The sequence below is a fragment of the Puccinia triticina genome, chromosome 13A (assembly GCF_026914185.1).
Source record: "Puccinia triticina chromosome 13A, complete sequence".
NCBI classification, from domain to species: domain Eukaryota; kingdom Fungi; phylum Basidiomycota; class Pucciniomycetes; order Pucciniales; family Pucciniaceae; genus Puccinia; species Puccinia triticina.
Window position 1 is genome coordinate 3244078 of NC_070570.1, and position 17815 is coordinate 3261892.

At 46.0% G+C, this 17815-nt stretch overlaps 2 protein-coding genes across 2 annotated transcripts; one reads left to right on the forward strand and one right to left on the reverse strand.

Annotated features, from left to right (window-relative positions):
• Positions 1 to 2242: 2242 nt before the first annotated feature.
• On the reverse strand, positions 2243 to 4084 carry PtA15_13A301 (uncharacterized protein; the record flags this gene model as incomplete). The annotated part of the gene is made up of 2 exons (XM_053162486.1): positions 2243 to 2571; positions 3823 to 4084. The coding sequence occupies 2 exons, from the start codon at positions 4082 to 4084 to the stop codon at positions 2243 to 2245; spliced, it is 591 nt and encodes a 196-aa protein (XP_053026456.1).
• Positions 4085 to 10658: 6574 nt separating this feature from the next.
• Positions 10659 to 11565, forward strand: PtA15_13A302 (uncharacterized protein; the record flags this gene model as incomplete). Its single annotated transcript, XM_053162487.1, has 3 exons — positions 10659 to 10670; positions 11007 to 11152; positions 11463 to 11565. The coding sequence occupies 3 exons, from the start codon at positions 10659 to 10661 to the stop codon at positions 11563 to 11565; spliced, it is 261 nt and encodes an 86-aa protein (XP_053026457.1).
• Between the last annotated feature and the right edge of the window lie 6250 nt (positions 11566 to 17815).

Consider the following 17815-nt stretch of genomic DNA (forward strand, 5'->3'; position numbering starts at 1 on the left):
TTCCCAGGTCTCAGTGAAGATACTTAGGTCGTCAATGTAGACTATCAGCCAAAGTTGACTGAGTTCTTTGTGAAACTCCTCATCCATCATTCTTTGAGAATGAGACGGTGCATTCTTGATGCCAAAGGGCATATGCAAATACTCATGCACATCCATGTGGGATATAATCCTCAGATATTTACAGCTATCCTCCTTCACCATGTTTTGGTGAAAGCCTTTTAACACATCCATACAGGTGATGTATTTTGCGCCATGAAGTTTGGTCAAAGACTCCGTAATTTTAGGCATGGGATAGTGATCCGGTGTAGTATACGTGTTTAGTGCCCTGAAGTCGCCCACAAGCCGCAACTTCCCGTTATTTCACGCAATGATGACTGGCGTGGTGATCTCAACGCCTTTGTTTGCACCAAATTTCCTGATTATGCCCATCTTGCTTAACAACAAGATATGCTCCTTGATAGCCTCCTGTGTCCGTGGACTGGCTGGGTACGGGGCCTTTTGCAGAGTTGCCAGATAAGGCTTTTCGATTGTCAGCGTAATTCCCACTTGGTGGCTGTTAATCGCCCCAAATGGCTGGTCAACCGTTGCAAATGCTTCCTTGAATCTTTCCAAAACAATTACCAGCTTGTTTTTGTATACTGACGTCAACTCTCCAGAAATCTTAGCGTCACGGTCTACTTTGTCATTAAAAGAGAGCTCTGAGGACTTTTCCAGCAGTACCACATTAATGGACTCGTCAAACTCAAAAAACCGCTTCCCAACCGTAAATTGCCGACAGCCGTTTTTGAGGAGAGAGATCTTGTAGTGCGCCAGGTAGTTGTTACCTACAATAAAGTACCTGGCATTCATGTTTTCCATCACAACAAATCTCACAACCATGCGAATGGTACTCAATTGCAGCTTAATTTTCACTACTCCCAGCGGAACAAGCGCCCCCGATGCACTATGGAAGCTACCTGTTTCAATAGGCAGGATAAACTTCTCCCATCCCGGGCAAAACCGCTTAAGGTAGTTTTTGCCCACTACTGATTTAACTGCTCCACTGTCTAGCAAGACCATACAGTCTTTCTCACAGCACAACATGCAGACACAATTGTTTTTTCCCTAAGGGTGTACCTATTGCAAACGCTCCCTGAGAGGTCTCCCCAATAATGGGCCCTTCTGGGTCGTAGACGCTACTGTCTTCCTCATCCCGCTGGACATCCTCCTCATCAACATTGTTGACCTTCTTAGGGCATCTTCGCAAGGTATGCCCTTACTTGTTACATGTGTAACACGTAATTTGGCCAGCCGCAGGCGGCACTTTGGGACTGGTTGTCGTTCCGGCAGGGACCTTTGCCGGAGCCGGCGCCTTCGGCTGGAACCTTTGCCGACCTAGCCAAGTCTTGTCACCAATATACTCCAAGACATTTGTAACCTCACTCAGGTCAGCAGCGGGATTCCTCATTTTTGTCTTGACCGCAAACTCCACCTCATTGTCCATCAATCTGAGCAGCTTAAAATTGATTGATTCCTGAGAAATACCCGGCAAGAAACATTGGAGCCTATCGTACTGACGCGTGACCCAATCAGCCAGTACGGTCTTACCCGCGATAAACTTGTCCGCATCAAAAGTATTCTCTTTTTTTTGCTTCCAGCTCAAAGTCCCCCACTTCTTGAAAATCTCCTCTCACCAGAAGCTCCACTTCTTATTCCAATGCATAGCTTCCATGGTCTTGAACCACGAGTGCACCCCATTGGTAAAAATAGTGAGTAATTTGAGCACTATCACCCCATCATCAAGATGGCTGTGGCGCTTGGCGGAATTGATCCAGTGGATAAAGTCCATGTGGTTGTATTCACCCTTACCAGAAAAGGTCGGCCAGTCCGACTTGGCAATGGCATTAGTTAGTTGTTTCTGAACCTCCAGACTGACAGGTTCATCCTCATTATCTGAGTCCAATGGATTCAATTCTTGTCTGGGCAAGCGGGGTGTTGCTTCCGCAAGGTTGATCCCTTTCACCAACCCAGCTAGTTTGGCAATTTCAGCCCGCAATCTACCTCCTTCCGCCCGGTTTTGACTCATCATTGTGTCAAAACGCTCATTTAACTTCAAAAAATCTTGCCGCTGGCCCTTGCTGGCCTCCTCAATACAAATATGTAGCTCTTTGACTACCCCCGTCTCACTGGTTGTCCTCTCCTGCTGCTTGGGCTTATCCCTAGCCACGGCGCGCTCCATCCTTTTGACACAACCGTCCATGGCTCAAACAACCGTTGATGCTACCTGTTCTTTCACATCAGTGAGCTTAGCAAAACCAGCAAAGTCAATTGCTAGTAACTGATCCAGGCGACTAGTAACCTTGGCCATTGTGGCTTCTATTGCTGCCGCCACTTTATTACCATTGTCAACGGGGCGTGACTTAGACTCCATGGCTTGCTCCAGTTTCTGCAGCCTGTTGGCAATGTCTGCCGTGAGCTTGCCACTGTCAGACAGCACAGGCTTAAGCTTGATAGTCGCTTCCAAGCGGTGCACCTTAGCGTCCAGCTCCTGGATCACCTGCATCAGCTTTGCAGAGTCGCACTCCGGTTGAGCTGTCAAAGCCGCCGTGATGGACTCAGTTGCACTTTGCAATAAAGCCTCAAAAATCTGTTCAATACCTGACAGATCCTGAGCTTTCCCCTTATTGGACTGCAGGGCACCAACCAAACTGTTCAATAGCTTTACTTCTCCCGCCAACTCATTCAATTTCTTAATGGCAGACTGTAAGCAGACTGTAAAGCAACAGAAGATGAATTACCAAAAGTAGTCAAGTTGGTCAAAGAGAATGTCATTGATTTAGTGTGAGTAAGAAGAAGGTCCTGCAGATGAGATAACTTATTAGACGTGGGGAGAGAGACTTCCGATGAAAGAGAAGCAACAACTGATCTAAGTGGGAAACTATTTGTTTGGAGTTCCCATCCACTACTTTTTCTATTTGGCCAAACATATACGAAAGCAACCCAGTAGCTTCTTTTAGTAAAAGTCCCGCTGGTTCCCTTGGTTCCTGCTTTGCAATTGATCTATTGCTTGGTAGCCTCCTTGGATCATGCGGCTCATCCGGAACAATTCCCCGTATACTTGGTTTCTGTAGTGCTGGCGGCCCTGCATTTGACCCTGACCTCTCTGGTTTGCCTGCGGTGCTTGCGCCGGTCTTGCCTGCTGGTTTGGCTGGCCTTGCGGCTGAGGTTGACGGCTCCTTGCGTTCCTGGCGTTGGGGAGAGCCGTTGCCGGGTGAGCCGGCCCTCTTGGAATCTGAGCCGGTGGTTTGGCGGGCCTTGGGCGCGTGTTGCGAGGATTCCACCCCTCCGTTATGTGGGATAACCCCTCCCACCCGATCAGTTGCACTAAGGTGTTGTGCCTTGGGATCGACTGGTCCCTGAAGAGCACCATCTGCTTGTAGTTCAAGGCCGCCATCGCCTGTTGGAACGCCTCCATGGATCACAGGTGGGTCTGGATGATCAGTTCTGTCGCCAGACTGAACTTCACGTCCTCCTCCTCCTCACTTAAACTCTCCTGCTGGGATAAGTTTGGGTTTGGCGGCCCTGGTGGACAACAATTTAGAACCAGTGTTAGAAGTAGTCTTCTTTGGGGGAGCCATGATAATCTTTAGATCAAAAAAAAACCCTCAGTAATTATGGTCGTCAATGCTTCTGACGCTGGACAAGGATGATTGGCTCTTGGGGTATCTCAATTGACCTGGCCATTGTTTAACTCTTGACTAGTGACTACGGTAGCGTTGGCTATAGGTGGAGCTGGTGCGGACTCTGCTGGAGCTTGAGCTTGGATCTGATCTATGAACCTACGCAAAACCGGGCTGACAGGCAGCGCAGCCGGGGCTGTAGCACTCAGAGCTTGGGAAGCTTGCGTTACTGTGCGGTTCGCCAAAGGCCTGGCTGTATTGCCGGTAGGGACAAACAGAGAGTCGAAAAGCGCAGCTACACCGTTATTGGTAGCTGATCTATTGATTCCTTGCGGTTCCGGAACGCTAGCAACTGCGTTGACCCCTATCGCTGGTGGAGCAGAGCTTCTATTGGCTGACTCCTGGTTGGGTAGACGGTCCGACATAAAGAAGCTGTGGAGGGAAGTCTGACGGGACGCCACTGACAACCTCCAAGTGAGTAGATAATGTTTGATAGGGTGAGGCAGTCCAAAGGACTGGCTTACTAGTATGTATAGTTTCTGCAAAGAGTCCGAGTTATGTTGCAAAATTCTCAAGCGGGCAAGTATAACTGAATGTTTCTACAGAGCAATGCACACAAGTAGTTGTGAAGCCCCCGCGCATTGCAAGGTTTCACGATGAGATGTCACAGCTTTCAGGCAATATCAACTCGTGCCCCTTGCCACGTCCTAGCCGGCAGAGATCCCTGCTCCCACATCCCTCCTGGCTAGGTAAGCGAGCTCCTTTCACTCTCTCTTGTTGTTCCCCTTTTCCTCCTCTTTCCTTTTGTTTTGTATTGAGAGATGCCTGCTCCCACATCTCTCCCGGCTAGGTTCCTTCATCCTTTGCAATCCAACCCCGTGAAATAGACTTGCCTCAAGAGGCATCAGCGCCCTTCCGTGCCTTCCCTTGATCAAGTGAAGGACTCACCCCAAGTCCTTACACTTTTTTTTTCTAGTTCACTCCGAATTGACTCACCGCGATTCACACCCAGTAAATGAAACAAGAGAAGCAATTTTTTTTTTACATTCTTTCACCACCCCGGTCCTGTCTACTCCCTTGCGCCTCTCTTTGGCCCCCTTTTCTTCCCTTCCAACTCGCCAAAGACACCTTGAATCTGCCTCTTAAAAAGACACCCTGAAAAACCTGCCTTCTCTTTGCATCCAATTGTCTTCAAAAAACCTCATTGACTTTTGCACATGAGCACTCAAAAATCCAATACCGACCCCCTTATCCCACTCACCGATCCCAAGAAACTCGCTTGAGAAATCCGCAAACGTTCGCAACTAGAAGCGGCCTTATCAACTGCCCCTACAGCCAATCCACCCCCGGCCAATAACGCAGACTCAATAAGCTTGATTCCACCGCTATCCAACCCCTTAGCCGCTACCTACACAATGAACTTCCCCACTGGCTCTTCCAACCAACCCCCCCAGGACAACCCTGAAGCAATGTTGCCAGCCCAGATGATCCAAGCCATCATGGTTATTCAGCAGAGCACCGCAAAGCAGCTGCTTGCGACACAGGGCCAGGTTGCCGAAGCCCAATGAGTTGCACAGGAAGCCATCACGCAAGCTCGTGCAGACTTGCAAGCGGTCCAGAAATATGCACGCGCGGACATCAAGCCAGAGCCAATCAAGAGGCGAGTGCCGCCCGCTCCACGCCCTTGAGTCAGACAGATCCCATAGTACTGTCAAGGAGGAGTCGACCCCTTGTCTGGCCTCAGGCCACATCGACCTCCAGAAATTCAGGATTTCCAATGGCCCCACGTTTAAAGGCTCCTTCCAAGAAGTGGAAGCCTTCCTCAAATGGATCCAAAGTGTGCAGATTTTTTACACCATGAAAGACGTCACCCACGCGGACAACAAACGACTGATTCTCGGAGGACTCATTGCAGAGACCAATCTTCTATCCTTCTACGCCAACAAATCCCCAAAATATCTTGGTAAACCTTGGGACAAATTCAAATTGCGACTTTTTGAATTTGCCCTTCCAACAGAATGGCGCACCAAACTCAAACGCAGTATTAATCAGCTCAAAATGAAAAATACTGAAACATTTTTGGAATTCAGCACCCAAGCAAGGACAATCCAAAGCCTCCTTAATTTTGAGAAAGAAACGCTCAACAACTTAGCCCTTGCGGAGGCTGTCACCTTTGGACTACCCAACTTTCTCCAAGTGCGGGTCAGTGAACATCAAGCCCTCCAATCTGCCGGATTCAAATACGGCAAATTCAAGAATTGCACGAGTGGTTTTTACGTCAGTTTCATTAAGGAATTGGCACTCCGATTGCGATCCTCTCTGCCTTCCCAAAGTCAACCTGCCACCCAAGGCATCAATGAAGAACACCTTTGGAGGATTAACTCCTACCTTGACAGTATTGGAAAGTGCCATTTCTGCAAAAGAAACTGTGGTAGTCCGGTTGGTGCTTGCCCAGGACCAATCAACCAAACCAGAGTCAAAGTACCTCCTTCATTTGTCACCCCACCCCAGCCAGCCAACTACATTGGCCCAAACGCCTGGAAAAGAGGACAGGCGGCAAACAGAGGCACCCCAGGCAAAGTGACTGGCCAACCCGCAGGTGTGGCGGCTCTATCTGAAGCTGCCCCCGACATGGATGAGCTTTTGACCTCCTGCGTAGCCCAAATCAATGGTCAAGTGGAGGCTGCCCTTCTTGACTATGAGGACCCGTTGGACAAGATTGCCACTGAAGGTGAACTAGCCGCAATTGCCGGTGACCCCAACGCCTTGACCATGACAGAAGGATTGAGCCGCCTCCGAAACAACAAACTCATCCCAGAGGATCAAATTACTTTTCATTGCGGATCCCTCCTTGGCGATCGTCTTTCTGAGGGCCCAAGCGGGGATAGGTATGTCCCTGCCCCTTCTCGCACCCTTCATCAATTACACTTGGGACGCTGCTTACGCAGCCCCGCTTTCACAGCAACCCATTGCCTTAAAACCCCTTTCCGGCAACCACCGACCCCCAAGACCAGACTGAATCCACACCCGACCCAAGCGCCTCTGTTGCCTATCCCCTTCCATGCCCCCCTCCCAATTTTTCTTCTTCCCTCACACATCTACCCAACGCCATCATCTCCTGCCCCCTGTCTCATTCCAAACACCGACATCACCGTGGATCAACCCAGAACCCCCTTGTTTCTTATAGGGGGGGAGACTGTGAAGCCCCCGCACATCGCGAGGTTTCACAATGAGATGTCACAGCTTTCAGGCAATATCAACCCGTGCCCCTTGCCACGTCCTAGCCGGCAGAGATCCCTGCTCCCACATCCATCCTGGCTAGGTAAGCAAGCTCCTTTCACTCTCTCTTGTTGTTCCCCTTTTCCTCCTCTTTCCTTTTGTTTTGTATTGAGAGATGCCTGCTCCCACATCTCTCCCGGCTAGGTTCCTTCATCCTTTGCAATCCAACCCCGTGAAATAGACTTGCCTCAAGAGGCATCAGCGCCCTTCCGTGCCTTCCCTTGATCCAGTGAAGGACTCATCCCGAGTCCTTACAGTAGTAGGAAGAGAGATGAGGAAAAGCACCAATCAGTTGGTGAAAACTGAAAAACAGGAAAGGGATTGGCCAGACTCAATGAGCAGAACAATGAGGAACAAATGAGGTTATGACAAAACCTCAGGTCCAGGAAAAAGGAGATGAGGCCCCCAAATGTCAGGGCTTGACTATAATGAGGCGGTGCCCCAAATAAGAATGGTACTTTTAGTGCCCTTAAGGATGACGCTGGCAAGGCAAGCAGAAGAAAAACACAAGAACTAAGTCTCTCTCAACTCTACCAACAGGGTGGCAGGAGCAGCCACACTGCTTCACAGGAAGCGGGGCCTATCAGATCAAGGATTTGCTGGAATCTGAGCGATTTAGAAGCCAGAGAGAGAGAAAAGGGAGAGAAAGGTAAGCCTGTCAAACTTACCGGCTTGTAGACTTACAAGATACCAAGTAGTAAGGTCAGAGGCTGGTGGAGGGTGAAGAAGTCAAAGAAGCTGAGAAGGAAGAAGTGAAGTCAGTGGTCAAGTATCAAAGGTAAGGCCCCAATCGCTGATTCTGATCAGCAATGCGGATGGGCTTGGTACCAAATAACTCTGGGGACAAAATCCCTCTTGAGAGCCCCCCTACTATATGAGAAGAGCGAGCTCCAATCCTGGAAGCCTTTCTTCTCCTAACTTCCTGCCCGCTGTTAAGCGGGAATAAACACATTGCGCAGACTGAGTTACTCAATACAAGTAACTCAGCTGTTGTACTAAGCAACCACCAAACTGGTGCTGCTATTCATGCTGGAGGACGCGTAAGCACAACTCCTTGTTGGCCCTCTGCGCTGTTGGAACTAGCAGAGGGCTGACATCTTCAGCTGTTGTATAATGGACCGCCTGTGGATGTGTGGGAGATCATGTCTTTTGGATTCATGCATTTGGAATAATTATTCCTCCTTGAACTGCAGCGGAAATTTAAGCTGTTTTGCTGAATATTCCCAGTATTGGGTGGAATCCTTGCTGAGTGGCAACTGATGATAAGTTTGTTGTGTGGCATCATCGGCTGGAGCTGGCATGTTCCTTGTGCTGCACGTCAACAGCAACAATGGTAGTGGCTGTGTGACAGGTTTTGGCATATATGCCTACACCAAATCCTAGCCCCGGCCCAAATACCCAGAAACTTAACTGGGCAGTAGTTTCCCAGTTTGCTGGGCGCAAACGGCCAACTTGACTTTGGTTGCTCTCCCCAGCAATTTAAGATGCCCTTGATGACTTGATACCCGCTGCGGCTCATTACAATGAACACTCCTTGCTGTCAACCTGTCCAAATACTAATTGAGGAACTGCGACTGAAGTACAATTCCGAATTATCCATGGAGCATTGCAATGTGAGGTTGGGGATTCAAAAGTAGCAGGATTTCCTTAGTCTGAACCCAAATGTTGAAGGTTTGGGAAATCATGTTGATCCATCAGCAGCTGGTTGATTCCCACCAGGCCAGATTCCTGTTTTGCTCAACAACAACTACAATGCCGTCAATAGAGGTTCAAGGGCCTTTACGGTGGTGGAGAGTGGAGCAATAATGGATGTGAGTACCTCATGGGCCGTGCACTGGTGTGATTCTCCTTTTGGGTTTGAATCTTATGGAACATCTCTGGACGGTAGTATTTAGCAAACCAGATTGATTGAGATTGTGCATTTTGGTTTGCGGACCCAGTAGAGCTCTTGAAGATGGAACAAAGGATCAAGTGGGGTCTGACAGAAATGGCTTTTTGGACAAATGAGTTGATTCATCTGATTCGTGAGTCACTCAAGCTTTGACTTGTTGAAGTGGGACTCAGTGGTATTGTTCATGTGTGACAAGCTTAGGCTATTCCAACAAGAAAGTTCCCGCCATTGAGGTTGCGCTGAGACAACGATTGATGTCGACATACACGAGTTTTGAAAACCACCTTAATGGCGGAAAGGGGCCGCTTCCTAAGAGCTTTTTGGCAGGAGAAGGGGTTGGGAAGTATTCCCTTGCCAATATGATTGTCTGGCCGTAAGTTTTTCATTGACAGAATTATTTTCAACCTCCAAGTTCGCTTATGTGGGGCTCATATGCCAGTTATGTGAATTTACGCCATTTATGGGCGCGTGAGGCAGAGGTTCTCGTTGCCTATCTTTCCGTGTATGCCTGGTTCTCAAGAATTAATAATTGAAAAGGCGTGGTGGCCGGATGTTCCGCCAAGTACAAACTTGCAATATCTTGAGGTTATATCTGAGTTTCTTGGGGACAGTTTTTAACTCGACTGGGCGCCCTCACGCTTGCTCAATCAATACAGTCCCAGGATATTGGGTTGCCTTTGGTGTAGTCTTATTGCACATTACCAAAAGGGAATGTAGAGTAGGAAGGGTTGGTCTATGGGTAGCTCATGTGCCAATCAATGTCTCCCGTCATATGTTGTCTTTTCTTATTTGAGTGAATGTCATTTGGGGATTTTGTTTCAATTATTAAGCCGGTGGCTGAGGTGTTGGCCCAAGGCAATCTGCAATTATGGTGACGTGTGAGGCGCCTGGGGACTCATCAATCAACATGGCCCTTGGGCATGTGACACCCTCAGGAAATGACGGCCACGGGTATAAGTAATGCCCGGGTCTTTGAGCCTAAACAATGTTCTATCCTGTGGAGCTAACCAGTCTGGGTTCCATCTGTTGGGCGGATGGGTCGGGTCAAGGTTTTGTTGCCCCCGCCGTGGGTCTTCTTGCAAGCATGGGAGTGCTGGGTGCGCAACAAAACTCCCACCTGGTGAACTGGGGATGTGGTCCTGGGGTGTCCCGTGGGGTTTGTGAGCCTGCGGCGGCGAAGCGGCATTGGCCTCTAGTCTAACTTAATATAAATAATTTTAGTCTTCCTTTTCTGTGAAGCCTTTGCCTTGGAATTGAATCTCAGGATAGCATAAAAGAGCTCTCCTGAGATCCTAAATCAATTACCTGATTCCAAACACCAACTTAAGTTGGCCTAGGCTAGTCCAATCTTAAAATTTGTGTGGAAATTCAATAGATTTCATGATTTTCAACTTCATCTTTTGTCTTGTTGCAATCCAACTTCCATTTCACTGTTGTTTCTACAAAATTTGACCCAATGAAGGGTCCTGATACATCTTACAGATTTTTTTGTGTGAACCCTCCCAAAACCCCTGCCCAACCCGCTGAGACACAGGACTCAGGTGAAACTCACCTCGCTCAGAACAGGATAGGTTGCAACCAGCTCAGTCCCCCTCTCTTTGCTTCAAGCTCAGCCATGTCCTCCAAATTGTGATTCCCTCATGTACCACAGGAAGACTGTTCAATTCCAGGTTCAAATCCCATTTGGAACCCTCTTCACATCAATAAACTGATGATGAATCTTTTTCTCCACATGCATACAGGCAGAATCAATTGCTATGAAAAATCAGCAGCTAATACCAACTCACACACAGCTCCCTTGGTCTCCAGCGATGCACACCTTCCTTGAGATGCCGATGCAGGTATGTCTTAACTTCTTGCTTTCATCAGATTGCCAAATGCCATTTTCTTGACTTATTACTGGTCAATCCACTGCTTTAATCAATTGTGAATGGTGGGGCACCCAGTGAGTAATAGATTAGGAGATTGCGGACGCAAGCAGTATTCTAGAACAACAGTGGATCCAGCATTCCTCCCACATTGATCAATGGCACAGCAACAAAGCCATTCTCAAGCAAATCAATTGAACAATAAAATTAACCATCAATAAAAAAATGTACTAATTAGATTCTTGTCTTATCTATCTTATGCTCAGAATTCACTGAATCTAACCTGAATTTGTACTGTTGTCTTCACAGATGCGCCCCGACCAACAAGCATTGTTCCAACAGCAGGAAAGCTTCAGGCAACTGAATGAGTTGCTTTTACAGCCTCAGACCCCTCAAAGTGATGCCTACAGCCATCCATTAGAAGCCAACAGTCCTTATGGACCTCCGTTTCCTGGGTCATCAACACCGAGAAATCTTCCTACCCAGCCAAATCTTCAAAAAAATTGGCTTTTTATGCATCCAACCCACCCTTTTTATCCTTCAATTGATTTTTGATTCTCTGAAAGCCAAGCAAACCCCTTAGGCCCTGAATCTCAGTCCTCTCCTCCTTCTTGCGCCATTTCCTTGTCAAATTATCTTTATGATAATTTTTGCCACAGTTTTTCACAATCGGTAAGCAATTCTTCAGACAAATGAATTGCTTGAAAATGGCTTTAATTAGAAGCCAAGAAAACTCATGGCATCTTTACTGTGCCTCTTTTACAGACTTACCACAATTTCGGATCATTTGCAGCTAGTGACCGAGCTCATGAAGCCACTAGTATTCACCAACGCCAACCTGACCAACCTAACTCAAACCCCTTGCTAGGCCAGCCAAAAGGTTTTGTAAACAACCTTCACCACTCAGAAGCTTGACCAACTGGTAGTCATCAATTTCTGCATGTGGCACCTGGGCCTCTAGCAACCACTACACTGTATCCAAATGAATTTTTTCCTCATCATCTTGCCCTGCAAATCCAAGCCCCAATATAACTTGGTTCACCCTCTCATAAACAAATGTTTTCTGCAGCATCCCTCTATCAATCAGATCTGATTCACTCCACCGCTATTCCTGACCCAAAACGCTCAAACAAGACTGGCAGGCATGAGAATTCTTTGCTTCCTTGCCGTGAGTTGACAGTTGAAGCAAAAGAGGATACCCAACCTGGGTATGTTTTTTTCTTTTCAGATATTGGTTATTTTTTCTCTTTTTTTTTATTACGAGGTTTATGCTGTTGAAGCAAGCATCATTTGCACCCAGCCAACCGTGAATTTATCTTTATTTTTTTATCATTCATCTCTATTGAGGTTTGTGCTGCTGGAGCAAGCATCATTTGCACCCAGCCAGCATCCAATTTAAATCTTTATTTTGATATTTCATTTCTACCAAGGTTTTTGCTGTAGGAGCAAGCCTCATTTGCACCCAGCCAACTTTGCCCTTTTTTTTCTATTTCTGTGAAAGGTTCACGTTGGAGCAAGCCTCATTTGCACCCTCCCCCTTCCACTTTCCAAACAATACCTTAATCTGCTTTTCCTTCCTGAGTACTGACCATCTATCTCTGCAAATTGGTTTCAGATCCAGAAAACGGATTTGCCGGGGTAGAGCTGTCAAGCAATATGCAAGATTTCGTGCTAAAGCAAATGAACCTTTTGTTGATACCAAACACAATGATCAATCAGATCAAGAAACAAATGTTGATGAAGTAACTCAAGCAGCAGCTCCTCCTGTGGACAATAAATCAATCCACTATTACTTTGTTCCCCCAAAGTGACAACACAATGAGGAACTCTGGCCGGTGCTAGGCCGGCAGCAGTTTAGGGAGGGGAATGGAAAAGAAATGAATAACTTGCGTATGCCCTCCGGTGATTGTTGGCCGTGAGTGAGCGCAGTGTTTCGTGTAGCGTTTGGGGGGGTTTGATTTTACAACGGCTGGAGATGCGCGTCGGCAGTTTTGTTGATGAGGGGGAAACCTGGAATACTGCTGGCGGAATTGTGATCTAAACCAGAGAGGTGGAGGAGATCGGCGTTTTGTGGGGTAAAGAACTTTAAAGACGTGTGATACTCAGAATAAGGGCTGAAAGGCCCAGGAACAATAGACTTTGAACTTTGATGGATTGACTGAAATTATACGGTTCAGAGTGGGTCCATGCCGCTCCAAAGCCGGAGTTCGAACTGAACTCAAACCTTGGAGTTGGTGACATGTAGCAGACATCTCATCACAACCTAGTGCGCACAAGCGCGCTACAAACAAGACAGGACAGAAGACAGAACAGAACAACAACAAAACAGAAACCAAGACCAACCCTCCTCATCCAAACCTGTCCAACGCGCGCAGAGTGAAAAATAGAAAGCAAACAACATGAAGAAAAGAAAACTGACCAAGGAGAACAGAAACAAAGGAAAAGAAAGGAGGAAGGGAAAGAAAACCTGAAACGCCTTGAGGATGCGCGCTATTGAAACTTGAGGAGGCCTTGAGGGCTGAAAGCTTGAATCTTGACGTCCTCCGGCGCGCGCCATGCGCAAAGAAATCCTCAATTTGCCCTGTGTACTAATCTGTCCACCACAACGATCCAAATCCCAGTGAAATCCTCACCTCTCAAGCAACCCTTCTGGCTTCCTATCACTGTCTTTCTCATGGCACCTGCACCAGGAAAAAACGATGATCACTTGTCTGCAGGTGACACAGCAAAGTACAAAGGGGCCTTTTTACTATTTCATGTCACTTGTAGGCAAGTGATCATTGTTTTTTCCTGGTGCTGTATCATTGCGCCACGAAACCAGCCAGCCTTCTGCAAATTTACTGTTATGCCTTTCTCCAAAATGTCAGCTAAAGAACTTCAAGGTTGGGAAAAGTCAGTTTGTTTTTTCCTTGATCAAACCAACTACGTCGAAAAAGTCCACAAAAACGGACCCCATATGGGTGGTGAAATGTGGGCCTGTGGTTGGCAAAAATGCTCAAAACAAAAAGAAGGATTTGGACAATATTGTTGTGTTGCTCAACTGGTTGCTATGATGCAAAAAGCTATATACAGCGCTGAAGATGAGGCTGCTGCTTTTTGTGAGGCTAATGAATGGATCACAACTCAATTGAAAAAACTGGCTCCAAACGTTTTTGACCAGTATCATAAAGCGCTTACCAAAAACAAGCTACCCTCAATGGCCCATATGGAATATCCAACACCATACAGGATGTTTGACTTCACATCTTTCTTCACATTTACCATGAACAACTTTTTCAAGGAACCCCATATGGACACCGATGTGAACAACTGGACCCTTGTATGCTGGATTCCAATATTCAATCCTCAGACGTTGGACAAGGACACTCCAATTTCGGCAGACAAGGGATTTGACTTGGTTGGAGGGCAGTTTACGTTCCGCGATTTTCAGGTCTACCTAGATTTGAACAACGTTGTGGGTGTCACAATGTGTGTGTTCCGGTCCAACAAAGAAGTACATCAGACTTTGGATGGAGTTTCTAAATCTGGAAATATACACGGGTTGGTTTCTCTTGACAGATGTCTGAAAAAATGTCAAATGCTGTTATTGCATATATTAACCAGCAAACCACTGCAAACCAGCTCCGCATAGCAGGCCAAACAGTTTGGAGTGAAGATGCTAAAAAAAAACTTGCCAAGGCCTAAAGTCATATCCCTGTATTTTGGTTCTCTAGTAGCTTTTTCATGCTTCGAATGTGTTTTTGCCATTTTTTTTTGAACATTTTTTTTGTCGAAATCTTCTTCAAACTATCACCACTTCATCTTCCACTGAGTATTGCAGTCATCAAGCTTAAAAGTACGGAAAACTAAGACTATTTGAATTGATGGCTTTAATCCCCAGCACATGCCAACATGTGGCAATAATTTTGCAAAAAACTTAACATTGATTCATTTGTTGTTAAAATTTACAAACAAAAAAATTGTGCTTCAAACAAATTCACATTGCGTTGCCAGATTCTGAGAATCAGAGAATCATTCGGCAGGAACCAGCTGGTAATTTTTTCTGTGTGTGTTCAATGTAATACCTCCAGAGTCCCATGTGGGGTTTCCATCTATCTTCAGGATTTCTGCTCCTCTCTGCCACAGTTTTCAGCCTCATGACACTGGACAGGAATTAAAAATCACCAAGGAAATTAATTTCTTTCAAACTTCTTCACAAGAATGAAGCAGGGGTGTCATGGCATCCTCCAATGTTACAAAATCACATGTGCCACTTTTTATATTCTGAAGTGTTATACGACTCAGCCTTTGCATTTCTATTGTAAAAATGAACAAAATCACATGTATGGAATAGGATAACACTGAGAGCCCATGTTCTATACATGATGGACTCTTTGCACCACAGTTTCTTTTTTGAAAACCAAGCATTGATAGGTTTCTTCCCCAAAGTTGAAATGGAATAAATGAAAAAATTGAGGTGGCTTTGAACACACACAAATACGGATAAGTATTAGTATCTGGATTGATTATGATTTTTTATTGAACTCTTGGAGTACTAAAAATTGTGTTGAAGTGTTATAATTTTAATTGTAACCATTGAAACAAGATGGGCATCAGCACAGCACATGCTTGGTCCTAAAGCAGCCCAGTATTGGTGGATCAAGTCTTAACCACAGAAAGTGGAAATGATTGGCTTACTCATATTAAAATCACCCAAAATCTTATTATGTTTTGTTTCAGTGTGTGTTTGGTCAAAAGAACCATCTCCTGGGATTGAAATAATGCCACTTGGCTCCAAAGCAGGCTGAATGTCTGCACTTGGAGGAGTACCACATCCACCTGAACCCAGAATCCATTTTGAATTTACCATGCACTCAATTCCCAGCCAAAATTTCCTGCTGCAATTTTTCCTTGGGTATAGTTGTATTAAATGAATTGTGCAAGAATTCAACACTGCTGCCTGATATAATTCAGCTGGATATCCAGTTGCTTTGAAGTTGATATTCAAAACAATTCCTCAATATTTCAGCTATATCAGATTGTATTCAGTGAAAGTTATGGGATGGCTCCAGAAAAGATTAGGCACAGTTGTAGAACAAACATCTGCAATGGCACTTGCATGGGAGTGCCTAGAAAACTCTCCTGGTGCAAGTTATACCACTTGTTGAGTAAAATCCTCTTCAAGGGGTGGTTGAGGGTCTGGGAAGTTCCAGCATTCAACAGCCGCCACTCCCACCAACCCCTGCACAGGGCCAGGTTAGTTGCTGTCATCCTGCGTGGGGTCAAACAAAGTTGCTTAGTCACCATGTAATTAGATGCAGAATGATCCTGCCAATATGATCCAGGCTACTTGGGTTTATCACTGGCCCAAGGGCTGTGTCCAACAGGTTTATTCTGAGCAGGGACTTTGTTGAGATCAAAGTTAGGTCAGAGTAGCGTTGCGGCAGAAGAGATTCTATTTTTTAATATATTTGAGTCACCTGAGTGAATCTGGATATGGGTCTGTGCCATACACAGAAGGACTTGGAAAGTCAGACTGCACAATGGATACAAAAATACTGTCTAGACGCAGGCAAGATTTGAATTAAGTAGTAGGTACCTGTTTTAATCTGTATCTGCTCATACAACGCGCGATGTCCTTCTTCAATGTCACCCTGCCCTTTTTATCTGATCTAAGTGGTAGTTATCTTGTTGAGCACAGCGTGAAGCATCTGTATCTGCTCATCCAATGCGCAATGTTCTTCTTCACTACCACCCTGCCATTTTTATCTGATCTAAGTCATAGCTATCTGGTTGAGCACAGTGTGAAGCCTTTCTTTAATTTCACTCTTTCCTCCAACTTCCTTTTGATGTCATTCTTCAATCTAACCTTGATGTCCAAATTTCTGAGGGTGCTTCTTATTATCCTAAGCAAGCTCTCCCTGGTTATGTACATCACCTTTAAGTTCATCAGATGGTGTACCTCTAAAGTTGTAAAAAAAGGTGCAGAAGAATCCACAAGCACACCAGCTGAACCTATACATCAAATTTTCTTACAACAGAGTTGGAAAAACCTTGGCATTTTTGACTCCGTTATCACTTCCAGAAAAGTGGCCCCCCTTGGCCCTGATGTTAGGCATTGAGATGACCAGAATTGTGAGAATAGTAATGCAAGTGGAGAAAACCAGCTCTGCAGCTAGTTTCCCGCTAATAACTGGTCTCAAGGGCGGGCAAGTGTCACAGAATGTGACCTTCTGTGTCAGGTCACAACAGCCACCCCCTCGCCTAGACTCGAGACCCTATGTACAAACAAGGAAATCGTGCCAAAGGCTGAGAAAAAAGAAAAAAAGAGAGAAAAAAAAATGGAAACAATTGGGCAAAAGTTGAAGGGAAGCAGTGAGGAAAAAAAATAGAAAAGAGAAGTTAGAGACAAAATTCAAGCTAAACATCCTTCAAAATAAAACCTCGCATCCTATGGAAAAACTCTAGGGGCAGGCTCTTGGTAAAAACATCAGCCTTCTGATCAGCAGTGGAAACCCATGACAAAGTAGTAAGCTTCCTATACAGCGCTTCATTGGTAATTTAGAAGTCACAATCCGTGTGACGCGTCCTTTCATTGGACGCATCATCAGTGCCTACCCTCACTGCCAAGTGGTTGCTGCAGTGCAAATGAACCACAAAGTTTGTCTTGAGGACATCTTGAAGAAGATGGCAAATCCAGAGAGTGTGCCGTGTGGCCGCTCCAAGTGCAATATACTCCGTGTGGCATGTCAAGGCTGCTACTTTTGTCTGACAACGCGCCACCCAAAGTACTGGACAACCTAGGAAGAGGATCAGCACGCCATACGATGATCTCAAAAATTCACTGCCCCAGGAAGCATCACAGTAGGCTGTAAGTGCTTTTGGGTTTCTGTCTGGGAAAAGAAAAAGTTTTTGTTCAGTACTACCGGCTATGTAGTTGACAAGGTGCCGAACACCCTTCCAGTGTTGCACACTCGGCTTGGCAGAGAATCGTGCCAAATAATTAACTGAGAAAGCTATATCCAGCCAAGTTCCTACCACAAGGTAACTTATCATGCCCAGGATATGGAGGTATCTTGAAGATGTCGACGGGTTGCCTTCTTTGGTGGGAGCATTGAAGTTAGGAGGAAGGGGTGTCT